This window comes from Halichoerus grypus, chromosome 1, assembly GCF_964656455.1.
Source record: "Halichoerus grypus chromosome 1, mHalGry1.hap1.1, whole genome shotgun sequence".
Classification (NCBI taxonomy): Eukaryota; Metazoa; Chordata; class Mammalia; order Carnivora; family Phocidae; genus Halichoerus; species Halichoerus grypus.
In genome coordinates this window covers 171,054,064-171,081,353 of record NC_135712.1, presented here as the reverse complement: position 1 = coordinate 171,081,353, position 27,290 = coordinate 171,054,064, and the positions used below count along the sequence as shown (strand labels likewise).

The following is a 27,290-nucleotide window of genomic DNA, read 5'->3' as shown; positions in this document are numbered from 1 at the left end:
GGTGGGGCTTCAATCCCAGCAGTTCTGGAGAAGTGAAACTCCTTTATATAAGTGGCCTTAATCATGTAGTGCTGCTTGTTTACATCTGAAGGAGACTCAAAATGTGACAGCATTTGAAATAGGGTTTTATTTTTTTTTTAATGAGTGTTTTACAGAACTATATTTTTAGCCTTGTTGGCTCATGTTATATAACTAAGCCGTCTCGTGGGACACTCTAAATAGAACTTGAAATAGCAAGAGATGACAAAAACTGGTATAAGCTCTTTGACTACAAGGATAATCTAATTGTAGGATGATGTTAATGATACGGAAGTTGCCTTCCTCCTTCCCTTGAAGAAATCTGATTCAGGCAGGGGACCTGCAATTTTCCTTTGCATACTTTTAATAGAAATTAGAAGTTTAGGCTTCCAGTTTGCCTTCCCGAAGAGTGAAATGTGATACATGTATGAGTTTTATTGATTGAACAGATTCATTTGACGAGCATCTATGGGGTGCTGTGTGCTTCTCTCAGGGAATTTGGTTGGGGGGAACCCGATTGGGGGGCAATTAGGGTAGGAGGGGAGAGAAAGACAAGTAAACTGACCACCAGAAAATAGTGTTCTATTGGGATGACTGAAGTGAGTACTGAGAACACAGAGAGGGAGGGGCACCTGGCATAGTTTTCTGAAGAGGAAGGGGGTTGGGGAGGTTTTTGGAAGAGTTGACATCTCAGCTAAGACCTAGGATGAATAGGAAAGGGAAAAGAATTTCCCAGGTAGTAGGAACACAGGTCAAGGCTTGGAGGTAAGAAAACATGGATGTGTGACGGATTACATCTGGGGCACAGAACTGGAGGTGAGAGTTTGGACAATAAGGCCAGTTGGGTGATTGCAGAAACTGTCATTAAGCCCATTTTGGTCCATCACCTCTTACTCCATGAAAGCACTGATCTTTGAGAACCCCACCTTGTCTTTCCAGGAACACTGGAGCCACACTGGTCAGGACTGCTGTGGACAGCCATGCTCATCTCTCTGGCCATTGTCATTGCCCTCCCCAAGCCCCATGGCATCCGAGCCTTAATTGCTTCCACAATTCTCCGGTTGATATTTTCAGTTGGATTACAACCCACGTTGTTTCTTCTGGGAGCTTTCAATGTAAGTATAAATACCTTCATAGCCGTGTTCTTGTTGACATGCAAACAGGAATGCCTTCCATTCTGGTTCCTAGGATCTTGGCCTGGGCTTTCAGTGCAGTAAAAGACTGTTGAGGTCAGCTGTTAAAATAGCAGAAGCAAGAGCTGCGTGGGTGGACATCTCCCTCTTAACCTTCTCACGGTACAGTGAACCTCTTAATCTATTACCTGGGCATCCACAGTCTCCTTTTTAGGGAATTTCCCTCTCAGAAGTAAGGCAGGAAGAGGAAGAGCAGTGGAGATGTAAATTATTTTTCCCAGTCAGGTCAGAGGTTTGGGGGGACAGGAGATTTTAGCCGAATGGTCAAATATTAATGGTATCAGTCAAATGGTCAGATATTAATACAGCACACCCACTTCTGGTGAGGACCACACGGAGCCAGGAGAAGAGGCAGGAAGACTTGTTCAGACAGAGATGGAGCAGGTAGAGAGGTAAGGAGAGAATCGGGGTTATTTCAAAGTCAGTGGTGACATTTGGAAGTGCTCTTCCACTGTAGTTGAAGGATAGACGCTACCTGCACCCGTAGGGGGAATTCTTAGGAAGTAGAGATAGCTGATACAGGACCATAGATTGGAGAGGTTTCCTGGTGAAAGGAAGCAAAAGGTTTGGACATGGGAGGCACTGTGGGGATCGAAAACTGCTTTCTAGAGGTTTCTGCCGTGAGCATATAAGGAAGCTGAGGTTGCTGTATAGAAATGGAAGTCATGTTGCAAAATAAAGTTAATACAGTAATTCAGTGCAGCAGTAAATGTCCCTAGATGGGTATTCAGATGGCAAAGGCAGCAAGGACATTGGGGGAGAAGGGACCACTTCAAGCTGACAAGCCCCAGGGGAGGAGGTGAGGTTTCAGCTCTGTCTTGGAGAATGGCTAGGACTGGGCCAGAAAGCAGGAATTGAGAAGAGCATTTTGCTGTAGGCCCCACAGGCCAGAGCAGTGGGGAAGGCCCAGGACACTCTCAAGAGAGAGCCAGCAGGAGCGTTCCCCTCCACTGGGGTTCAGGGAGGGATACGTAGGACCTACTCCCAGCACAGGTCACCAGGGTAGGAGAATGCCCTTGGGCCTCATCCTCCAGGTCAGTGTTTCCAAAGCAGGCTCCAAGTTGATAAATCTTAGGTGAGAAAGAGGTTCAGTGGTCCAGTCCATGAGGGAAAGCCTGGGTTAAACAAAATTAAAGGGTTTTTACTCTAGGATTTCTGAGAGACTTTAACGTGCATGATAAGGGTTATGAATCTCCAAGAAATGGAAACCGTGTATCTCTGTTTCCTAAACTTACTTGCCCACATTTTGTTTTAAGTATCACTTGGAATTAGTGTTGTAGAATATAGGTTGGGAAACTCTATTCCCAGTAGTGGGAAATGACTCAAGTTTTTTTGAGCAAAGAAATGGCATATACAAAAAAGTATTCTTGGAAAAATGCCCTCAAGTAGTGGAATGTTATGTGGATTCAAGTGGGAGGGACTGGAGGCAGGAGGACCATTTCAGACCCCCAGCAGAGCTCTTGACTAGGTGTGACAAGCCTGGGTCTTGGTCAGAGCGTGGAAGAAAGAAAAGGTACAGATGTCAGAGCTGGAAAGGATAGGGTAACGTTTTGTGGGCCTAGAGTCAGAGCCTCACACCTGAAAGCCATGTAGGGCCTCAGTCGGGGTCCTTTTCTCCAAGCCAACAAGGTATTACTATCTTGATGGGGTGATGAAGGAGGCAACCCCCAACTCCAAATTTTCAGTCACAGATGACTAGGAAAAGAATAATGCAACTAACTAAAGTGGAGTCATGCAAAGACCTAAGTTTCAGGGTGAAAATGCACTTAAATTGTTGATTTACTCGGCTTGAGATGATAAGGCAAGCCATTGTTAGCTGTGGCATTTGAAAACGTATGACCAGAGTGACAAAGACTTAGCAGTGTTACAGAAGGGAAGGTAGGTGTCATTCACTGATGTAGGTATCATTAAGAGGAATCTACTTAAGAAGGAAATATAGAATAAACAAAAAAATAAAAGGGAAAAAACTCAGTATTTCAGGGGTTGTTGTCTTATGGGTTGTTTAGTTTTTTGTTGTTGTTGTTTCTCTGGCTTTAATCATTCCACAGTCATCTCTCCTTTAACATAAATCAGTTGGGGGAAAGACTCAAACTAGGCAATTACCATTTATAGTAACAGCTGGGTGAGGAGAGCTGAAATAACTATAATAAATAACTAGAGTGAACAAAAAAAAGGGAAACACTCACATGGAGCACATAGGAGACAAAAGAAAGTAGTTACGGGCAGAGAAGGAGCATTGGGCATACAAGGGCCGGTGAAGCGGGACAGGGTGGTGTCCTGGCAGCCAGGCGCGGGCAGAGTGGTGGGAGGGGTGGGCTGGTGAGCCCTCATGTTGCAGGAGCCAGGATTAGGTGCTAAGGGCCAACAGACTGCCGCCTGTGCCCTGGCTGGGTCCTTTGTAGACTGGGGGAGAGGTGAGGCCAGAAGCCAGTCAGACTCATTAAGCAGGGTCGGTAGGAGGTGGGGACACCAGGCCAAGACCATGAATACATATGGGCTGCTGAAGCAATGGAGGAAACGAGGGCAGAAGTTGTTTAAACCGAGCGCAGAGTGGATTCAAGTAAAGCGAATTGCTCTGTTGAGACAGCAGGAGCCGAGGCATGTCTGAGGTCCTAGAATGTTAATCAGAGCATGGCCTTTTGTTTGTTTGTTTTCCTGAAACCCCATCAACACAGACCATCCAAGGTCAATGGTACTTTCTCACCCAATGAAAGATCCTATACTAGTGATGGGTAGAATAATAGGGAAAAAGTACTGGGGCGTTGAATGTTTATCCTGTCTGAGAAAGCCTAACGTTCTCTGTGGGTGTTGGCTTCCTCACTTATCTGATGGCGGAGAAGCTCTCTTACACTGACCGGCCAGATTAACAGGCAGGATTTCCCTGGCACCTATGGCCAAGGCAGCTAGGGGAGCAGAAGATGGTTTTACCAAGTACATCCGAAAAACTTTCCCCTCCAGTCTTCTCTTGATTGGAGTGATTCTGTCAGCGTGTTGCTGGAGATGGGCTTTTAGGCATGGGGTTTCTATTAGAGGTGGAACTATATTATACAGTAGCTCAAACTCCAGCTGCAAGTATCAAAAAACCGAATCCGCGCCAGCTGAAGCAAAGGAGAAGATGCATCGGCTCGTGTGACTGAGAAATGAAGATCCTAGCGTCAGGTGCAGCTGAGTACAGGTGCCCAGACAGTAGCCTCAGGATCCAGTTCCATCTTTGGGCTCCGCATCGATCGTACTCAGGCTCCCTGGTAGGGCGAGGTGGATGCTAGCAGCTTCATACTTACTTTCTCTTAGGTTCAAGGTCAGGACGAAGCAATAAAGTTGTCTCTTGCTGCAGTCCCAGGAAAGCTCTCAGCGGATATCACTGGTTTAGTTGGGTCACGTGACTATCCCGGAACCAGCCCTTATGCCAATTGACTGGGATGGAGCCCCACCCAGATTTCGAGGATACATGGAAAGGGACGGATCCCCAAAGAAAAATTATTAATCCTGGGGCGGGGGGGGGGGGGCAGGGAAACAGAACTCATCCTGAAATCCCTTACTTTTTTTTTCCCCCAATAAAATTATTTCCTCTATGAATTTAGGAGCAATGAAAGACAAGAACTAGCTGGTTCTCATTAAACTGCAACCCTTATAATGCCTAGAATGTAACAGAAATTCAGAAGATGCTTTTGTTCATGCTGATCACAGGGTTCATAGATTGAGGTGACTTCTGTGTTTGACTAACTCATATAAGAATGTTAGAAATGATTCATATCTCATTTCGAAAATCATAATTTCAGTATGTGTTAATTTTGTTTTTGTCATATACAAATGCCACTTGATTACTGTTGCTTATGAAGTTATTTGACTACCACATAATCTGTAATATGCCTGAAAAGCAAAGTAACGATATGACTTAGATCTGCAAAATGGTTCTGGGCGGGTTCGGTGGGCACTTGGTGCAAAAGGAAGCTTTGTTTGGGCACAGTTGCGGAAATACCATTGCGTGAAAATGGCCCTCGGCTGTCATGAAGTCTGCAGTTCATCATGGTCCGTGCTTATCTGGCTGTTCCTGTCATTATTCTCAGGTCTGCAATAAAATCATCTTTCTAATGAGTTTTGTGGGCAACTGTGGAACATTCACTAGAGGCTACCGAGCCATGGTTCTGGATGTTGAGTTCCTTTACCATTTGTTGTATCTGCTGATCTGCGCCATGGGCCTCTTTGTCCACGAGTTCTTCTACAGTCTGCTGGTGAGTTCCTGGTATGGAAAGATTTTACATGTCGAAAACTAGAAGTGTCCCGTGTCTCTCCTCACAGACCCCTCCTTTTAATGGTGATTGGTATGTCGGGGCTAACAAGGTCACATGCCTCATCCCCAGTATCTGGAGAAGAAAGCTCCCCAGGGAGCAGGGCAGCTGGTAGGGGACCAAGAGGTATGTGATTGTGCTGCTTGTGTGCACACTGGACCTTTCACTTTCCAGGGGTATGCGGTGCCTGCCGTCTGGACCAGGGGATGTGTCCTCCACATGCATCTTTGCTCTGCTTTCTTTCTTGGACTCAGCCAGTGCTTACCGGGCAGAATGTTTTTTGAGATTGTCATCATCTGACAGTTCTCATGGGATCCGCTTCCCAGGGAGAACGTGTAGTGACGAAATAAGAGGAGGAGTTTTTTCAAAGTCCCAAGATCTATGACAGGGAGCTCAATAGATTTATTGGTCCAGGAGACCTTTTCACTGGAAGTTCTTTGGTTCCAATCTGAGCCAAGTGATTAATGTCTTGATAGTCTATAAAATGAGTTGGTTCAATCACCTTCCTCCTGAGCAGGTTTTTAAATTATAGACCAAATATCTACTTACTTTCCTGTCATTAGAGGGAATCTAGACCTGTAGAGTTATAGATAAGAAACCTTTGCCTTGTACCTACATCAAATGACAAGAAGCATAAAGCTGAGCTATCTGCAAGCAAAACTATCTATAAAGGGACTAGAAGAATTAAAATGTTAGTGAGGATAAAAAATGATCAAAGGGATTTATTTGCAAAGGGGAGCAAGGAAAACTCTTCTGGGAGGTATTCTCCATGTGACCTTTGGACTGGTTACTGAATTGCTCTGTGCCTCAGTTTCCCCATCTACAAAATGAGAACAAGCTGTCCCCCTCACAGGGCTGCCACAGGGATTATCTGCAACTGTGCATGTCAGGACCTTAGAATAGCACTACCACACAAGAAATGCTTAACAATTCTAGCTATTATTACTGTCTTTGTCATCGCTTACTTCCTCTGCCATCCAAAACACCATAAAGAATTCACCTTTCAGGTCATCAGGATTAGCTCATTCCATTAGTGGTAGATGTTGGCAGGCTGAGGGAAATGGATTGTTTTACCTCCTTTTAAAATAGGTCTGGCTATAGTTTGAGGTTTTAGGTAAAGAGGTCTCTGGATATACTTGTGATGGCCATTATGTGGCCTATTTTGGTCACTCTGTATCAGAAATCTTGAGAGCTCCATGTATATCTCTGAGCCTTTTTGTCTCTTACAATAATGTCCCTGGATAAGGATCTGGTTTTTGTGTGTGTGTGTGTGTGTGTGTGTGTGTGTGTGTGTGTGTGTGTGTGTGTAAAGATTTTTATTTATTTATTTGACAGAGACACAGCGAGAGAGGGAACACAAGCAGGGGGTAGTGGGAGAGGGAGAAGCAGGCTTCCCGCTGAGCAGGGAGCCAGATGCGGGGCTCGATCCCAGGACCCTGGGATAATGATCTGAGCTGAAGGCAGACGCTTAATGACTGAGCCACCCAGGCGCCCCGAGGATCTGGTTTTGGAGTCAGGGAGACCCATGTCCTCCTGGGCAAGGAGGCAGAGCTCAGTTGGAGGTCTCTCTCATCCCAACTGAGGGATCTCTCCCAAGAGACAGGAGATTCTGCTTCAGACAGTGCCATCTCTTCCTGGGAGGGTGTGACTTTGCCTACGTTCTGTGTCCCGTTGGCTTCGTTTCCCTGCTCTACCTTCAAGTCCTCTGCTTTTGGTCCTTCGAGATGACGGCTGGCGCCCATGCTAGGTGCAGGGCTGTTGTAGGGAGACAAACCAATACCCTCTCTGCCCTCACAGCCCTCACGGACCACAAAATCATCTTTACCACCATTTACTGAATGTTCCCCGTGTGCTCTTTTCATACCGTCTCTCACCACGACTTCTGAGGTAGATGATGTCTGCAAATGACAGATGGCGAAACTGAGGCTTGGTGAGGTTAGGTAACTTGCCCAGAGTCACCCAGTAAGTGCCAGAGACCGGATAGCAGCTGAGCTCTGGTGACTGCCGAGTCAGTTCATAAGCCCAGCTCCGAACTGCCTTTCATCTGAGCTCGTGAAAAAGTCCCTGCTTCGGTGTGGCTGGTATTTCCCGGTGCAGTTTGCATTCTTGCTTTCACGTCTCTCATCTGTCACAGAAACAGTAACTCCGAGCTGCCAGTGCTACCTGAGCTCAGCTCGCTTTTGGAGAACTCACCAGGATCCAACCAGATGGTGGCTGGATGCCTCTTGTATGTGTTTCTGGCTGTGACTTGTCTGTGACCTCAGGTGACATGTTACTTTTGCTATCAAAAGTAGTATTTAACGTGTTTACTGAGAATCACAGACAAAGTACTGAAACCTGTGACAGAAAGGAGCTGGAGAGAGACCTCCAGCAGGGAAAACCCACATCACCCGAGGTTGTGAAAGCCCCGCTCCAGCAGACCAGAAAAGGACAGTGGGAGAGTGGGGCCCCAGACTGGCTGAACCTGGTCTCGAGCCTGCATCCAAATGTGTCCTTAGAAAACGTTAACACCCCGAGATGAAAATGTGTCAAGTTCATGGATGGGCAGGTAACAGGAGGAGAAATCCATATGGTCAGTAAACATGGAAGAATGTTCCACATTAATGCTAAACACAGATGTGCTAATTAAAACAACAGTGTGATCCCGAGCTGTACCTGTGATGTTTGGAAAGGTCCAAAGGCCTGAGCATGTCCAGGTCTTACGAGGGTGTGCTATAGTGGCCCCCGTCCCCTGACAGCATGGATCAGTACAGCCTTTCTGGAAAGCAGTGGGGCGATCGATATGTTTCTAGAAAGTTGCAACATTTGACCCAACAATTCCATTTCTGGAAATTCTCCAAAAAGAAATAACTGGACAAGTATGTGTAGAGGCAAGTACAGAGGTGTTCATCACAGCATTATTTTTAATGACATGCAATTGGAAACATCTTGACTGTTTTAAAAAAAAAGTAAATATTTTGGTTAAGTAGACTGGTTTTTCTGTACAGTGACAGTCTAGGTGATCATTTCTGACACAAAAATGTTCATGATTGCTTGGTGAAAGGGGCTGACTATATGCCAGTATTATGGTATATTGTATAACATTTTTCCAATGTAGTAGGGGCAGAAGAAATAACTTGAGTAGATGGTGGGGTTATTGGTGAATTTTGTTTTTCTTTGTGCTTTTTGTGTTTTCAAAGTTTTCTCCATTGAACATGTGTCATTTTCCAATTAGAAGAAAGTTTCTCCTTTATAAAGTTAATGCATGTCCATTGTCTTAAAGTCAGAAATTACAGATGAGTGGAAAAAGGAATTACTTGTCATCTCAATGACTTGGTGGCTATATAATCTTACAGTTCCTACCCCAGAACACAAGTGTCATTTGTTTATTGTCTGAAGTTGCTCTCACTTGCTGCTTCATAGTAGGTTGCTGGAAAATATTTAACTGTAATAGCAACATTAGCTTTTTGTACTCTTATATTGATGAAATGCCTCTTTCTTGCTTCCTTCCCTTTGAGTCTCCTACTTTACCTGGTGCCCTGACCACAGGTCTCAGGACACAGATTGGCCTTATGGAGGCAGAAGGGCTAATTGACCAGAAAATGAACTCAGATGTAAAACTATAAATTGGAAGGGACTCGGAGATTAGCTAGTTCAGAGAGGTTACATGACTTGATCATCATCTTACTACAAATTAAAAGCAGTCAGGATTCAAACCCTTGTCCCCTGACTCAGTTGGCTGTGCAGTCATTCCCCAAAGCCGTGTGGAGGCAGAACCTTTAGAAGATTCGGTGTCAGCACAGAGACCACATTAAAACTAGCCCCCTGGTCCAAGAATAAGCCCACAGAGCTCTCCTCCACGGCTCTGTACTCTTCCTGCAGCCAAATATCTGAGAAAACCAGCATCAGTACCACATACCTAGAAGTACCTACAGGCCAACTTCTTGCAAAGAGCAAGTAGTCTCTTAGAGAGGGCAAGCCGAGACTGTGAGCCCACAGTGCACTGCACGGGGTCTCCGCCCCCCCCCTCCTCCCCCCATTAGGGAGATGGGAAGGGTTTAGGCTTCCTGGTGTGTTACCACCACCAGTGTCCCTGCCGTGAGCTGTGTGACCTTGGCCCAGTCCCTTCATCAGGAAATGCTCCTTACCATTTACTGTGCGTACTCAGCATGTAAGCGCAGCTGTACGCCATGTACTGGACGCAGTACACATCACGTAGCTAGGGTTCACAGCAGCACCCTGTCCTCCCATCTGGAGATGAGGAAACGGAGGCTCAGTGGGGAGGAGAAAGTACCTAGCCCACTGTCCTGATGTCCTGTGCTTGAGCTAAGATTGCCCCTCGCACTCCAGAGTCCCTGCTGCCTACGCTGGCCTGCTGTATGTGGCCTTCCCTGTGAGACTCCAAGCTCCGGGAGGACAGGGCCAGGGCTGGTCCAATCCTGTATGCAGAGTGGCTGGCCCTTAGCAGAAACTCAGCAACTACTCCCTACACAGACGCATGCCAGGACCCTCATCACTTTGCTCTCCCTAGCCTTCTGAAACCCACTGGTACTACCCTGTATTTTCTCCATCCCCAGGACCTCTCACTGTATGAGTACCACTGGAAATTGCTCTTGCTTCCTGCCCACCTTTTCTAGGCTCATGTTTCCCATCTCCGTTTTCACTAAGACAAGCAGTATAAAGTGTTAAGATAATAGAATGCTTTTGAGTTTCTAAAAGGGTAAATTCTCTATAAATCAAGTTTTCATTATGAGATATTCGTGTACATCTAACCTAGAGGCCTCTTAAAACTGTCCCATTGTCTTCTCTTTGTTCGTTTTTAAAGCTTTTTGATTTGGTATACAGAGAAGAGACTCTGCTTAATGTCATTAAAAGTGTCACTCGCAATGGACGGTCCATCATCTTGACAGCAGTTCTGGCTTTGATCCTGGTTTACCTGTTCTCAATAGTGGGCTATCTTTTCTTCAAAGATGATTTTATCTTGGAAGTAGATAGGTTGCCCAATGAAACCGCTCTTCCAGGTGAGTTGGAGATCTTTGGATCTTTTTAATGTTAAGAGAACAGTTCTTGATTGTAAGTGAACTAAAGAGAACGATGACTTTAGCAATGTGGGTATCTCCCTAGCACTCAGACTATGAATTCTGATTCCAGGGCTTGGTTCTCACTTTATTCCAAGGGTGGTTTGGTATGTCAGATGCTGAGTATAAGGGTCCAGAGCCTACATTTAACTTACTCACTAAAGTCAGTTTTTAAAAGAATACAACTTATTCAAAAATAATTTGACCCTATATATCGAAAGCATAGGGGGATGCATCCCTCTGGCTTGGTAAATCTACTTCTAGGAATTTATCCTTAAAGGAAAAACCTGCTGCCTGTGCATGCAGAAACAGATGTATATGGAAGAATGTTCACTGCAGTGTGAAAGCAGAACCAGTCTAAACTCAATAGAGTATTCCATTAGAGTGTCCTCCCCTGCAGAGAGGGCACATCTTTGTAAACCTTCAAGGAAAAGCACCCACAAAGGTGTGGTGGGAAATTGCAGAATAATAACTATAATAGGATCCACATATATTTTTTAAAAATGAAAAAACTCATATATGTCTTTTAAAATATGGAAGAATATTACCTCCCCCCAGCAGTGGCTGTCTCGGGCTTTTTTTTTTTTTTTTTTACTGTATGCAAGTTTGACAGTGAGCTTACATTATTTTTATAGAGAGAAAACAGAAGTCATTTCCACTTTTGAGAATGAAATAAAATGATCATATACTTGAGTGATACTCAAATGTTCCTTGTCTCAATTAAAATATTTTAACACCATTAAGTGAAAGATTGCTGGGTTGTTTTGTTTTGTTTTGTTTTTAATCAGGTAGCCAGAGGCCCCAAGTCCAGCGAACAAACTAGAATTATTATCACTGACTAAGCCAGGCAGCCTTGTTCTCCCAAATGCTGCATTCTTGGCATGTAACTCTAGCCTCCAAGTTGACACTAAGTGAAATTTGCTGCCAACCATCTTAGGGTTCCGAACTAAACTGGTCTGGACCTTGGATTTCCGTTCCTGCTCGCTGATGCTTTTTGTGCAGACTTGGTGTAAATCTTGCTGGAGTCTGTACGTACAGTAGTATTTGTCGAAGAGTTTCAGCTGTGTGTCTTTAAAGTTGGAGAGGTGCTATTTAAGTGCGATATTTCTAGTAAGCCTACAGGAATTGACATTTCTGGCTTCTTTCCCATCCAGATCACCAAATGAAAGTGTAAATTGCATCTCTGCCTTGAATTTATATGCAGGAATGTAGGGTGTTATTTATGTAAAGAATTGTTTAATCAGCCGTGAATTGGGGACTTCAAACATTTTAACCATATGCTGCCAGATTGTTCATCATAAAATTTCCTCTCTTTCCCAGAAGCCGGCGAGAGTTTGGCAAGCGAGTTCCTATACTCTGACGTGTGTAGGGTGGAGACTGTGGAGAACTGCTCCTCTCCTGCACCCAAAGAAGGTAGGACCTTGTAGGCTTAAGCCCCATGTTAGTGTTAGGCTCCTCTGGAAGCTTAGATGGTGCACAGGACATTGGAAGCAGATGGAAGCAGATTTATTGTTCAGAAGTAAGGCCAGTAGCAAAGGGGAAAGGCTGGGAGAGAGGAGGGAGATGAAGGGAAAAGAAGGCTACATGGGAAGAAAATACCTGCTTGGTTGATTCAGCGACTATTTACTGGCTACCCCCTATTTGCCAGGGACTATGTTGTACTCTAAGATACACCAGTATGATGGAGGAGGCAGGGAGGCACCTAGGTAATTATTAGATAGTATGTTAAATGCTAGGAATAAGGAGGGAATACAGAAGATAGGCACCCAGAGGTGATAGTTAAACTAAAACAGTAGAATCTTGGACAGTGGAGGAGGGTTAGGTGTTCCAGTTAGAGGGAATAAGGTGTCTAAAGGCTTGGAAGTAGAATATAGTGTGTTGAAGGAGATAATGATCATGAGGAAGAGTAGTAGCAAGAAATGAAGCCAGAGAAGTCAACAAAAGGCCAGATCACAAAGGGTCTTACGTGTTAGGCTGAGGAGGTTAAACTTCACCCAAAGGATGAATAGAAGTTGAAGTGGGGCGGGGGGAGTGATATGATGAGATCTGTTTTAGCAAGACCATTCTCCCTGCAACTGCTGAAAAGAACAAGATAGGCAGCAAGATATAGTTCTTCCTCCAAAAATGATTAAGAATGGACAGCGTCCAATATAAAGCTATTTATCCAGGGGACCTGCTGTAAAACATGGCTGGATTTAGCCAGCAAGGAGCTAGGTCCTGTGGGATTACCCTCACCTGAGAGACAAGATGCTTGTGATTCGGAGTATTAAGCAACTTATCTAAGGTCAAATGCCTATTCAGAGCTGGGACTGGAGTTTAAATCTGAAAAGGATAGGGAGTATTTTGGATTTAATATAGGGAAGGGCAGTTCTGACTTGGCTTGAGAAACTAGCAAGGGTTGGTGATGAAAACAGAATCGCCCCAGGTAACTTCAGCTTTTTGAAAGAAGGTATGTGACACTCGATTCCTTAGTTTTATTCTTTCTTGTTCCTGTGTGTAGCTGGTGAGCTGGCATTCAGGGAACACCATTTCAAAATCATGGTCTCTCTTTTCCCACACGTTGTAAATCTGTTGTTACTCACCGTGTTCATAGAGCCGGTCCTTGCAGAAGAGACGAAGCAAGACAAAGAGCACACGTGTGAGACACTGCTGATGTGCATCGTCACGGTGCTGAGTCATGGGCTGAGGAGCGGGGGCGGAGTAGGAGATGTGCTCAGGAAGCCATCCAAAGAGGTAGCTGGATCCCGAGGGGAAGGGAGAGTGTGGGGGGGGAGGGGCGGGGGTGGGGGGGGCAGGGGGGCGGGGGGCCAGAGCACAAGGCAGAGAGCTTGCGCAGAAACCCACGACAAAGCAGAGCTGGTGTAGTGCGGAGTAGACGTGCAGAGCTAGCTAGCTGAGGCTTCCTTCTCTCCACTGCCCACCCTGGAGCGGGGCGAGGACCCCTGCCCTGTGGGACGGGGCAGCTCCCGCCCTCCGCTCAGGGCACGGAAATGCTTGTTGCCCCCCGGGCCGGGTCTGGCCTACCTGAATACATGTCCAAGACCCCTCAGATGCCAGGGAGCTGCTCTCGTGCACATGCCACACGACACTGGCAGAACCGACCCTTTGGACAAAGGGTGTGAAAAAGAGACACAGCTATGACTTTTCAAGTTTGCTGCCCAGTTTAACTTGTGACAGAGCAGACCCGTGGGGTGAGGGTGAGCCACGAATGTTGGGCCCATTGGCGGCCTCTTCCTTCTGCCCTGAGCTCTGCAGACCAAAGGGCAGTGGGGTGACCTCACTGATGGAGACGCCTCTTTTCTAGGAGCCCCTCTTTGCCGCTAGAGTGATCTATGACCTCTTGTTCTTCTTCATGGTCATCATCATCGTCCTTAATCTGATTTTCGGGGTCATCATTGACACCTTTGCTGACCTGAGGAGCGAGAAGCAGAAGAAGGAGGAGATCTTAAAGACCACGTGCTTTATCTGTGGTGAGTGTGGTGGCCCAGCTTTCGCAGGGAAGCTCAGGCTCCACGGACCGGACGGGCTGCCCGCAGGCTTTCTGTGGCGAGGCGCCGCTGCCTCCTCAAGCCTCTCTGCCCCTGGCGTTGGGGGGGCCTCTCCTCTGCCTCCCTTCTGCTGGGAGGTGTTTGCAGCCGAGGGACCCGAGCGGCAGTTCCCGGTGCCAGTGAGTCTGCAGGAATGAAGGTTCCCGTGGCAGACATGTGATCGCACATAATTTGAAATGAATGTGTCTTGGGGTCTTTTCATTTTTGGGGGGCTGCCGAGCATCTCTTGGCCCCCTTCTCAGTAACTAGACTGGACATCTTTCGTCTGGTGCCAGCCTGTGGATGTCTCCACTGCAGATGGTAGCGGGCGTTAAATGAAAGAATATTCCCCTCAGAGGGTATGGTGGAGGTGTTCAGAGCCTGGGCTCAGGACTCAGACCTGGGTTCTGATTAAGTTTCTGCTGCTTCCTAGGCGCATAATCTTGGCATAGTCGCTTCACTCTCTGTACTTTGATTTTCCATCTGTAAAATGGGTACAATAATATGTACTTCTCTGCATTATTGTGGGGCTAAGAGAGCTGGTCCGTGTAGCCCTCCTAGCACAGAACCTGCACATTGTAGGCGCTGAATGAGAAGTAGTAGACGGGTGCATGGGGTGCCCAAGAAACCATTGTCAGTATAGCCACAGGGGGGTACGTGGAAATGTATACTAATCACGTAGGAATCTGGCAGCTGAGTGGTCATTTCATGATTATTCATAATACAGTAACTGTGAATATATAAATTTCCTACTGGTACATCTACTCAAAAAATGAGCATTTTCCATTTAAAAACGTAAATCTGCTTTTTGCCCCCTTAAAACCACTTCAAGCCTTTTGTTTTGAAATAATCTCAGAGTTACAGAAAAGTGATAAGAATGATACAAAGAATTTCTATCTACTCTTCATCCAGAGCCCCAGATATTAATGTCTTACTTCATTTGCTTGTTCATACACACAGTTTTTCTTATAGTCTGAGATCCACTGGCATGATGCCCCTTGATCCCTAAGTATTTCAATATGTATTTCCTAAACAAGAAGCTTCTCTCATAAATATGCAGTATAGTTACTAAGATTAGGAAATTAGCAAAGATACCATACTGTTACTCAGTCTGCAGACCCTATTCATATTTCACCCTTTATCCTAGTAATGCCCTTTATAGCCAGTGGAAGCCCAGGTCATGTTGCATTCCATTGTCATGGCTCTTTAGCCTCTGTTGACATTTTTAATGAGAATGGTCAGTTATTGTGTAGAATGTCCCTTAGGTTGGGTTTCTCTGATGTTTTCTCATGGTAGAATTGGGGTCATGCATTTTCTGTAGGAACATCAAAGAAATGTTTATTCTCCTCAGTGCATCATTTCAGGAGGCACAGGATGCCTATTCCTCCTATAACTGGTGATATTAACTCCAGTCACTTGGTTAAGGTGGTGATCACCAGGTTTCTCCACAAAAGGTTAGGGTTTTTTTCTCTTTGTAGTTAGGAAACATTTATGAGGAGATATTTTGCAACCATGTAAATATCCCATTATTCCTCAAATTAAACATTTATCCACTAGCTTTAATGTCCACTGATGTTTCCTGCCTGCCTCTTTTATTAGGATGGCTGTCCCTTGATGATTTTATTATTTTATTATTTCTACATTTGTTAGTTGGCTTTTTAAGAAAGAACTTTCTCTTCTCATGTAGGTATGTATACTATATATGTATTAATACATATTAATTTTGTATTTGTGACAACATGGATTCCTGTATTTTTATTTAATCCAGTGGATTATAATCCTTTAATGTCATTATTTGTTTTGATGCTCAGATTGCCCCAGATGTGTCCTGCCCTTCAAGCTGGTTTCTCTGTTTTGTCATGTCACCGTAATTTTTTGTGTACTTCCTTACTTTATTAGTGCCATGAGATAGTCCAGGTTTAAGCTTAACTTGTGTCTCCCTGACCCGGCCCTGGCATCGCCCATTTTTCCAAAAAGCCCTGGTTCTTTTTAGTGGAGAAGGGTATTTAGAAGCTAGGATTCGGGGACCAGGTGTGCACATTCCTGCCGCTGTACCCCTGCTCCCAGGGCTTATTAGGGTGCAGATCTAGCATAGGCATGCACACACACACCTGTGGGTATTTGTGTACACATACACATGCCATACACTTCTGTGTCTGTTTTTTATACATCTGAAAAAGGATGAGTTCATACCCATACCTCTCATTCCAGTTCACCATTACAGTGTTTCTCCCTTTCCATATTTGTGCTCCCTTCTTTGACAGAAATCTAGCTCCCATTATACATCATATATTTTCTTGCTCCATCCAAGAATCCACAGAAACTAGTTTCAAACAGTGGCTCACCCAGACCTCTACAAAATACAAACTTACCAGCTAAAGTTCAAAATGTGTTTAAGGTTCTCCCCCTGTTCCCTGACAAGGCCACTAAGGCACGTGGAGACTAAACAGTGACTGGGAGAGGGCAGAGGTGGGATGCAGACCCAGGGCCATCTTCCCCACAGCCTGGGTTTCCCTGTGGGGATGTAAAAGGGAATGCATGGAGGAGGCCACCAGAATCCAACTCTGCACAAAGATGGGGACTAGACCCGCAGCCTCCCCTGCGGACAGTTCTCTCGCAGACTTTTCTGCTCCGTGGCTGCTCACTTGGGGCTGGGGGCTTTTCCATCTCTCCGTAGGCTTGGAGAGAGACAAGTTTGACAACAAGACTGTCACCTTTGAAGAGCACATCAAGGAAGAACACAACATGTGGCACTATCTGTGCTTCATCGTGCTGGTGAAAGTGAAGGACTCCACAGAGTACACTGGGCCCGAGAGCTACGTGGCAGAAATGATCAAGGTGAGCCGGAAGCTCCTGGAGGCGGCTCACACTTGGGCCGGGACCGCAGCTCTGTCCTCGGGGCGAGCAGCACGGTACGGGAGCCAGCGAGCAGGTCACACAGCAGAAAAAGAACATCTAATGTGTCCTGGGCTACTGAACTCTTAGCCTAGGTGAGGTATTAGACTCTAGAGTTTGTGTGTCCTCTCAAGTGAATTGCAGAAACACCAGACAGGTGGTATCATCCCCATTTTAGAGGAGGAAACAGTAAGGCTCCACGAGATTCGAACACGGCCACCTAACTGGGGCTGGGCTTTTAACCTAGATCTAACCCCACAACCTGATTTCCCATCTCTACATACTCAGCCTCTTTTCTTCGTAATGGATCCTTTTCTTTTTTCTCCTTAAATAAGACCTGGTCCCTAAGAGATAACTTTAAATAATGATCAGTTGACGGAATTCATTCAGCCTGGTTTATTTGCTCATTTGTTTGGCCTCAGTCTAGCCTTTCTGGGAGATGCTTTGCTAATTAGGAAGGGGTCATATAATGGAGGAATTGGAGTCCCAAATTAATCTTCTTGCTGTTGGGGAGCGTGACCGCCGTGTCCTGGGAAGAGGGGAAGCTGCCCCGGGTTTCCAGAGCACTCCTCTCGGTCAGGACTTTGCAGAGGTACCAAACGTGTGCCGTGGGGGTCCCAGGGCAGCTGTCCTTTCATACCTGTGGTTTCTGAACTTCATTAAAATGTTCAGGGGCATTGGTAAAGCGACGGGGCCTGAACTGTGAAGTCTAGGGAGCCTCTGTGGTTTACACGAGCTCGCTCTGGGGAGAGGGGGCTACAGTTCACTGACTCTCCTTCCAGTTGCCAAGGACTTAAGCACTCAGCCTGATAATGAGTTATCCTAAACGGACCCGTCTGTGTTTTTTATGCAGATGTAATTTTAAAGCTTTTACTATAAAGAAATCTCAGGTGACGTCTTTTCCTGTAAATAGCATCATTCATATGCGGCAGACTCAGGCAGGCTTTTAGTTTTATTGCTGGCAGGCCGGCAGTCACATGACGATATTCTTGAGCCCCCACCCCACCCCCCATAGAACACCAGCTTAGAGGCCTCTGCAGGTTCCGGAGGGCTTTCAGGCGATTCTGTGCCATCTGTACCTTTGAGGTCCTTAACGTCGAATTCCATGCTTCTCAAATTTTAACGTACATAGAACTCACCTGGAGATGTGGTGAGGGTTTGGATTCGGATTCAGCGGGCACCGTCAGGACTTGAGAGGGTGCACTTCCGGCAGGTGGGGGGACGCTGAAGCTGCAGGCTGGTGGGTCATGCTTGGAGTAGTAAGCATCCAACAGAGGAGACAAAACAATGCTGATTGAAGAAATGATCCTCTGAACTGGTGATGTGAGTGCCGAGGAGAGGGATTCTTAATAATCTCTAAGTATTTAGCACTCTATGGCTTGTAAAGCTCTTTCACATCTAGTACTGTGTTTGATAAAATTACCCTCAGTGGGGAACCATTCAGAAAGAACTTAGAGGGTAGAGAGAAATGGATGAGGTTTTACAGCAGAGATGACTTTTATTTTTTTTTTTTCTTAAAGATTTTATTTATTTATTTGACAGAGAGAGACACAGCGAGAGAGGGAACACAAGCAGGGGGAGTGGGAGAGGGAGAAGCAGGCTTCCTGCTGAGCAGGGAGCCTGATGAGGGGCCCGATCCCAGGACCCTGGGATCATGACCCGAGCCGAAGGCAGACGCTTAACGACTGAGCCACCCAGGCGCCCCCAGAGATGACTTTTAAAGGAGTGTTGAAAGAGAGACAGCATCATAGATCAGCGGAAGGAGAAGAGAAAAAAAATCAGCCGAGAGGGAAAAAAGGCAGGAGTTCCCAAATGTGGCTGCTGGGTGTGCTCCCTAACAGATGAAAGCCAGGCTCAGGGTTAGTGACAGGGACTGCACCACAGCCCCAGCGAGGGAGCAGACGGGGAGGCGGCTGGTGGCACCGCGCCAGGTGGGAGCAGATCTGTTGTTAATTAGGAATTCTGTTGGTTGCCAGGGCAGATTTTCGGCTAGGTCTCCAGGGTCAGGACACATTAACTGAAAAGTTCTCCTAGCCCATCTTTTCCTCCGATTGTTGATATTGCCAAATGAAGATACTTGGTCAGCATTCATGGGACAGCGACCTGTCTGCATGCACACACAAATACCTTCATTCGCATTAAGTCCTGTAATGGGTAGAGGAGAGGACCTCTAGTTTTTACCCTTGTCACACATTCTTTTTCTCCTTCACTTTGTTTGCTTCTCTCGAAAGTATTTGTGCCCTGTCTTTAAATCTTCAGGGGCCAGTTTTAAAGCTTTCTGTTAATCACCTTACTTAACCGTCACAGAAAACTCTGGCGCACTTTAAGGTTTCTGTCTCAATCGTCAGTCGTGAAGACTTAAAGGAGCCTTGTGAGCAGTCACCTGGTGAGGATTAAGGGCCAGAAGTCACCCCCCAGCCTCCCACCGAGCCTGCTTAGAGCCCATTGCTTGGCGACGCTTTGAAAAACCCAGCATTCAGTGTGCTTTCCTCATCCACATCATTCTTAAATTGTACCAGAACTTCTTGTCAAAAGGCCTAAAAATATGTAGCATCAAAAAATTCTTCACTCTGAGTGTCAAAGTTGCTGAGGAACCAGATATTTCATGCCCTTAGTGAGGGCTCGGGGAGGGTTAGATGCCCCGGCTGAAAGGCTGTGCCTTAGCCAACACCATTTTCAGTGGTCACATGAGTCCCTGCCTGGAGAGCACTCGCCACAGGAGGGTAGACTGGGGCTGTTCGGCTGGAAGCCCAGGGGAGCTCAGAGCTGCGGGGGAGCAGGCCACATGTCCGTGGCAGACCCATTCGGTCATACCCCGTGGAGGCAGCCACGGCCCAGAGACGAGTTCCTCTCAACATTCCTCCTGAGGAGGCAGGCCTCCTGCCCACCGCTTCTGGGAGGAGAAGGCTGGTGATGTCTTTGAGAAGCCGACTCTATTGCTCCAGGATCAAGGAGAGGGGGGCAGCTAACAGTGTCAGAGAGGGAAGGAAAAGTCAGCTACCCTTTTGCTTACTTCATGTCCCAAAAGAAATCGCGACAGGCTTTTTTGGGACTTGGGTTTCTCAGGAAAACCACCTCTTGCCTAGTGGCCAGAGGCTGGGGGTTTTAAGCTCTCCCTGAGCTCATGAATTAAGATCCTGGAGACTCATTAAGAACCATGAAGTAACAGCTGCCTGTAGACAACCCAGAAGAAGCAAACAGAAGAGGCCCCGGCTGGTCACTGGGAGGTAGAGGAGGAGCTTCACAGCTGCCCCGGAAACAACTCCCTGCAGACCGTGGTGTCAGGGATGGTAAATAGATTTTCATCTCAAAAAAAACATGGAGACGGTGCGCTTCTTGCCAGAGATGGCAGCAGAGAACTTGGCAGCCAGATGTTCAGCCACACTTAATTTTCATCGAAACATGATAGAAGATTGTATATTCTCTTCTCTCTCCTTCTGGTCGTGCCCTCTCTCCTTCCATTAGAGATGCACTATTCCCGGCAAAGCCGAGGCCAGGCTCATGCCTACCATGAAGTCCTTGCTCCCTAAGCATTGGATTCGAAGGCAGAGAATCCAGGATGTGAGTCTTGGCTCTGCTCCTTCCGAGCCACGTAGCCCCAGGAAGTCATGGGGCTTCCCTGACCTGGGTTGCTGTCCGGAAATGGGGGTTAACGGCACTTCCCGTGTCCACTGGGTGATGGGACCGAGGTAAACGTGGGGGACCGGGGTGGGGCTGGTGGGCCCTCGAGGAGGTAGGGAGTGGATGCCAGCAGGGCCAGACGGACACATAGAGCGGTCGGCAGGACACCAGAGCCCTGCCAGCAGAGAGCTGACGCAAGCATCGTGTCCTGCACTTCACGGCTGTGTAAGATGCCTTGGCTGCTGGCACACTGTTGCTAAGAAAAGTCAGAATGGGCATCTTGACGCCAAGACGTTCCTCCCATGGAAAATTCCTGCTTCTTCCTTGCTCTTAAATTTAAACGTTTTAAGTGCTCTTAAATGTTGGAGCAGGACAAAGTTGACATTCTCACTCTTTCTCCATCGAACAGGCCTCAATACTGGGGACTCGGACCCATGTGTTCAGCTGCGTCCTCCACTCACAGTCATTACCCATGACCAGGAGTTGGGGTGACGTGGGGAGTGGCCCCCGGGTCTGTGTATGAGATGCTGTCATGATTGCCCCGGGTTCTGCGCACATGGCCGAAGCGGGTGCTGTCGCTGGCACTGCGTGGGGGGAGCCCAGCCCCCCCGTACCTCCGTGCAGAACGGACAGTGCCATTCGGACGGGAGAGGCAGCCTCAGATTCGTTGACTCAGGCCCCAGACAGGGCTGTACTTACAGAGAAATGTGACTACAGAGTGACCTCACTTAGCCCCGGCAGCTCAGGGCAGGAGAAAAACCCCTGAGCTTCCTCTCTCCATAGCAACTGGATTTTTGGGGCTACCATGTAGAGTTTTAGTGGCAGCCTTTATGAGAAGCAAAGTTTTATTAGCCCTGAACTACATTTAAATTTTCACGATAATTGATGTACCACATGCTCTTCTTAAATAATTTAACAGTCTTTGACTTCTCTCTCCTGCTGACTGAAATGAGAATGTGTTAGTCCATAGACGATGATTTGATAGGCCATACAATCAGATATATTTAACCTGGATAAGTGGTAAATTAGTTGTATCTTTGCCTGAAGGAATTTAAATACTGCACAGTGGGCAAGTTGTACATAAAAGATCAAATACAGGATTCCCGGCGACGATTCAGCAGCCCAATTTTCTGTGACAGTCTAGCTCAGGAGAAAAGCCAGTGCTTAATCTGTTAAGCAGACTAAGTTATTCTTGAAAGTTAAAAACTCCAGAAATATTAAGAAGGAAGGTCAGTAAAGAAGACCAAACTATAATTTAATAAATAGCATCTATTTTGTTAATGAAATACAGATTTCCCTTCGGTATCTTGGAATTCTACCTTGAAAAATAAGTTCTATTTTCAGAGGCGTGTGTTTGAGTGAATGGCAGGGTGGTCAGGCGGAATATTCTTCATCCATATTTCAGCATCCCCCGCTCCCTGGAGCTACTCTGGCCCCTTCTCTTCTCCAGGAGGGCGCGCTTAACTGACAACCGGGCCGGCTGGGGAGAACCTCCTCCCGCCACAGCCTGAGTGTCGGGAGATAGGCCGCTGCTTCCGGAGTAGTGGACCGGGCTGTGCTTTGCCGTAACAATGGCAGATTGGATAATAACTCTAATAATAGGTCATGTTTAATCAGTATGTACTGAAATAAATGCTTGGCACGCACGGTCCTGTGTAATCCCCAGAACAGCATTTGTAGGTGGCACTGCCACCATTTTACAGGTGGGAAACAAGCCCAGCCAGGGTGAGCAGCTTCTCCAGGGTCCCCCTGCTGGGAAGGGCTGCAGCTGAGACTCCCATCCAGGGCTGCTGAGTCAGAACCCACCCTGGGGCTGTCCTGACATGCGCGCGTGCAGTGTGGTTCCCTCTGTGTTCACGCACAACCCTCCGTGTCAAGGATGTGCCGCCATTGGTCAGGCTGAATCTGGTTTTCCTGCCTTGGACTGGCTTATCTCCCAGGAGAATTAGCCACCTTCAAAAGAGGCAAGGCCCGGCAAAGGCCCCACTGGGGTAGGGAGAAGGACCTCCTGGGTGATGCTGACTGGCTAACGCACAAATCAGCGAGACGGAAGCTCGGTGCATTCGACGCGTGTTAATTCTCTGAGCTGCTGCCAGCACTGCTGGTTAGGCAACCACCTGGAGTCGAACACTACAGGGGGTTGTAGACATGACTAGAGTTGGGGAGAGGCAGAGCCAACTCTTGCAAAGGGTGTGTCTGAAATAGGTGTTAATTCTGACTTGGTAAAATCTGAGAAACGTCATTACCCTCCCCTGAGCCTGGAACAGGGAATGATACTCCCTTCGGTGGCCACTATTTGAGGGAAGAGAGGTGTCTAAGTTAAAGGGGAAGGAAGATTCGCCAGAACCATAGACAGACGGGCTTCCACACCAGGGTGACTCATCTGCATAGTTAGAACTCCCTGATAATTAGAGTGTCTGATCCATCATCCTTTAAGCCTGGTGCTGACTTTTTCTCACAGTGAAAATAGACCGCTCTTGACTTCTCTCCCTGCCCCCTCCATCCCTCCGTCTCTCTCTCACATGCTCACACACCATTCCACTAGAGATTTTCCAGTTTGTTCCATCTTGTATTAATTCACTTGACCTCTTCAGAAACTAGTTGTATAGGGTTATAAAAGCAAAGAAGCAATTTTCCAAGTCTAAAGTAGTATCAGGTCAGCCAGTGAAATGCTCTTAGAAAATAGTGCCCTTTTTCAGATAGGAGGGCTGAGTCCAGGAGCCTGCATTCCTGGAAAATGCTTTAATGAAAGCCCTAGTCAATTTGCATCAAAAAAGCCATGTAAGAGAGAGAGCTCTTTTTGGTTGGAAAATACCTCTTGGGTAAATTTCCCAAGCAAATAAATTCTTTTAGCAAATAAAGCACTACTAAACATCTAAGAGGAAGATTCGAAAGCCATAGGGCATCTGGCCTCAGCACTTGTGTTTATCTGTATTCGATAAGAAAACACAGGAAGCAAGCACAGTCAGAAAGCAATGTGTTAACAAGGGCAAAAGATCAAAATGGGAACTGAATTACCTACAAGTCACTGCCTTCTTTTAAAAGGGGAACTGACCCAAGTCTCGCACCTTTCTTGACCCGAGAGAGAGCCTGGTGCTATGAAGTCTGCAGACAGTCACTTTCCAAAGTGAGGGCAGCGGCTTTCTGCCCGGAGGAACTGGGTAAAGGGACCAAAGGGAATCGCTCCGCACAGAAACACAGAAACAGGAGAGCAGGAATGAGTGGTGTTTCCTAATCAGATAAAAGCAAGGCCCTGGAAGTCTGCAGGGGAGGGGTGCTGGCAGGGGCGGTGTGAGCCGGTGTGAGCCGGGGAATGTCCGTGTGGACACAGCCGTCCTGGAGGGTCTCGGCCCCAGGCAGTGAGAATTCGGGAGTCCCTAGCAGCCAGGACTTGGGAGTCCAGGAGAGGTCAGCAGCCTGTGCAGCCACCTCCCCCCACCCATCCCCCGCATCTGTGCTTCATCACGTGCCGGGCAGGCTGCTTCCGGGCAGATGTGCAGTAATGGGCTCAGACTTTTATTCTGGAATTCCAGGGAGGATGCTGGGAGGAAGGGAGTGCCTTGGTAAGCTCCTGGGACAGAGATTTCGGCGCCGGTCGTGCTGTATCATCAGCTTCCCTGCCTGACTTAGGGGGGCCGCACGCCTAGATGAAAATGTCCCCTGGGCTCCAGAAGTCCTTAGCCGTGCGTGAGGATGCGGCCTGTGAGGCTCTCCAGTACGATTCCCAGCATGCTCCCGAAGTCAGCCGGCACCACGCAGAGTTCGAGAATATCAGAGCAAGGGAGACGTGGAGAGGGATTTGGCACTTGCTCTTCAGTGGCTGGAAACAGCGCGTCAGCAGCACTGGACTCGCCTCCCAGCCAGCCAGACGGGCTCTCGCCCCACCCTCCGCACTTGAGCTCGGGTTCGCGGCGGTGCCAGCGGCACAGGGCAGTTGCTGGGCTTGTGCTTCCCCGCCCGCGCTTCCCACACGCTCTGCCCTCTTGTCTAGAGGCTCTGAAGTCACCCCTTGTCCCGCTGCGCACTTCACAGGTGCCTTCTTCTTCTTATGAAGCACTTGGCCCTGGGACCCCAGGTCTGCACTGTCCTCCGAACTCTGCACAGCCTGACCGTCACAGAGGGTGCGGGAGGCACTGTTGCTAACAGTGAGTGGGGCAGAGCCATAATCTGCCTGAGAGGGCTTTCTGTGCTAACTTAGCGGACAGGGAATGCGGTCCACCCAGCGAGCCCGTGCAGACGTGGAGCGCGTGCGTAGCAACTGTTCGACCAGTCAGCTGAAGACTGCGTTCACCACCGGTGCTGGTCTCCCCACTGAGAGCTGGTCCAAGGATGTCTGCACATGCTTGTGTCTGTACATAAATACCTGCTTACACAGTTCCCCCAACTCAGCAGACATGGTAACTCCAGAAATGTATTTTTCTCCCCTTCACACGCTGGACCTGCCTTCCGCTCCTTGCCCCAGTGCTGACCCCACCGGGCTGCCTTCCTGGTCGCCTGCCGTCCCAGACACCCTAACTGCACTCGAAACTCCTTCGTTTCCTCCTGAATCTAAACACTGACTGTAACTGATACAGCTTACTTGATTATAAGAACACAGTATGTAATGCATAGAACATACAAAATATGTTGACTATTGATGCCCGTCAGCAGTAGGCTGTCGTTAAGTTTTTGGGGAGTCACAAGCCCTGTGCAGATTTTCATGGTGCGAGAGTCAGTGCCTCTGAAGCTCCATGATGTTCAAGGGCCAACCGTGCCTACACTCGGGAGTCTAAGATACCTCCTGATAACGAGGCCTGCGAGCGTGCTGCCGAGGAATGTGGGAATTGTAGGTGTAGTCCTGCGTGTGTGCAGCTTACACAGGTGCACAAGGCTCTCAGCTTCTCCTTTCACAAACCCACTTCTTTTCAGGGCCTTCGTGTGACCACCTATAAAGTAAAGTTGAACCAAAGGGTCTCTCATGCCATCTTTAGTGCTACAGTTCAGTGAAGCAACTTGCGAAGTGCCAGTAGGAGTTCATGAACTGCTGAAGAGGGTCTTTGTCAAGAGCAGGGATGTAGGTGTCAGGAGGGAAAGAGGAGACCTATGGGAACAAGCTAGTCAATCTTTGGGGTCAGAGGGCATAGGGCAGGTGAGTAAAATGGGGGATTTGGAAAGGACTGAGGAATTGAGAGAATCTGCACACAGCTGATGATCTCTTTCACCCTTAAGAGCTCAAGCTGTGTGGCGCCTTTCTTCCAAGCCATTCTCACGGCAGTGACAGTGCTGGTGACTTGCCCCTCAACTCTTGCTGGAGTCTATGAAGAGTAAGAGAGAGGACTTTCTCCTCTCTTCTTTGAGTCTATCTAGGCAGGGCTGACCTTAAGTAAAACCGCTGGAGTCAAGAGTTTGCCAACCCACAGGATGGGTTTATATGTTAGAGAGAACACTGTTTGTTGTATGTGAAGCAGCTTAGTAAGGCTTATGGGTGTGTATGTGTCTGTAGGTTCAAAGATAAATGCCAAGTATTTTTTTCCTGAAACAACAGCAAAGAAATTTGGAAAGCTGTTTAAGTAGGCTTAACAAAAAACAAAAACCATTACTTTATAAAGGTACTAAGAGATCAAAGTTGAAAAGTCAGGAAACCCAGAAAAGAATAGAGGTAAACCCATAGAAATTGCTAAAATCCCATACATAACCTCTGGGAACGTTCTGGTAGATTTCTTAGCTAACTGAAAATGCAGGGGAAGTTGCCTAAGCAAAATGTCATGAGCCAGCTCGAGAGAAGGGCAAGGTACCCTAATTGTTCTTTATTGGGAATCTCCACTGGGCCAACCCTGCCTTGTCTGACAGCGGCTGCCAGCCCCACCTTACCCTCCTCCTCTGCCTGGCAGCCCAGGTGCCCAGGACCCAGCCGCGCCACTCTGCGTGGCAAGCCCTGCTTTCTCAAAGTCTCCAGGGCGCCCAGAAACCACTTCACCTGAGGGCCTAGAATGACTGAAAACCGTGATTCTGCAGCTGGCTTTTAGGGATTTCATCAGAAATGGGTGTGGTTCTCTCTACTGGCAAGGGCCCGTCTTTGTTACACTGTGTGGTCCAAGAACAACTGTTACCTGAGTCTGGGAAGGCTAAGTGGTCATTCCAGACCAGCTGACGATTATATAACCCCTCTGACACCTAAAGTTGGGAGCACTGTGGGCAGCCTTCACGTGGCTGTGCTGCTCAAAGAGAGATGTGTGTCTCTAACATGGAATCCCATAGAAAGGCAGGAACTAACCGGACCTGGGAGTCAAGCACTACACGTGGAGTCAGCATCTGGATTCCGGGGCTGACTCTAGACTAGCTTTGTGACCTCAGGCTGATGACACTGATTTATAATTCTTTTGCTTAATGCTTTCCAGCTTCTGGGACACTTTCTCATACAAGCTCCGTGGGGGCAGCCCTGTGATCTCTTTCTCAAAAAAACAGAAACAGAGACCCCAGTCGGTTAGTGACGCTTGCACTGGTGCGCTGTCCTGTAGCACTGGGGCGTTGTGACCTCAAGTCCTTAGCTCCTGAGTCAGGCCATCCCTCTTCCTGCTGACAAACTAATGTCACAAGGCTGTTGCAGAAAGGCACCTGGGAAGTGTAGGGATGCTGTATGTGGTCTGAGTTCACTGTACTTTGGAACCGAGCGAAGTGGATCCTTGGATTTGGGACTGGTCAACAAATTCC

The 27,290-nt window shown here is 47.5% G+C and overlaps 1 protein-coding gene across 6 annotated transcripts in view; it reads left to right on the top strand.

Moving 5' to 3' along the window:
* ITPR1 (inositol 1,4,5-trisphosphate receptor type 1) overlaps positions 1-27,290 on the top strand; it is a 325,747-nt gene that overhangs the window by 281,888 nt on the left and 16,569 nt on the right. For all 6 annotated transcript variants that reach the window (XM_036075557.2, XM_036075555.2, XM_036075554.2 and 3 more), the window contains 7 exons: positions 958-1,133; positions 5,279-5,443; positions 10,305-10,500; positions 11,878-11,970; positions 13,151-13,290; positions 13,862-14,027; positions 16,762-16,922. In XM_036075557.2, coding sequence (XP_035931450.1) covers positions 958-1,133; positions 5,279-5,443; positions 10,305-10,500; positions 11,878-11,970; positions 13,151-13,290; positions 13,862-14,027; positions 16,762-16,922 — 1,097 coding nt within the window. The remainder of the gene's footprint in view (positions 1-957; positions 1,134-5,278; positions 5,444-10,304; positions 10,501-11,877; positions 11,971-13,150; positions 13,291-13,861; positions 14,028-16,761; positions 16,923-27,290) is intronic.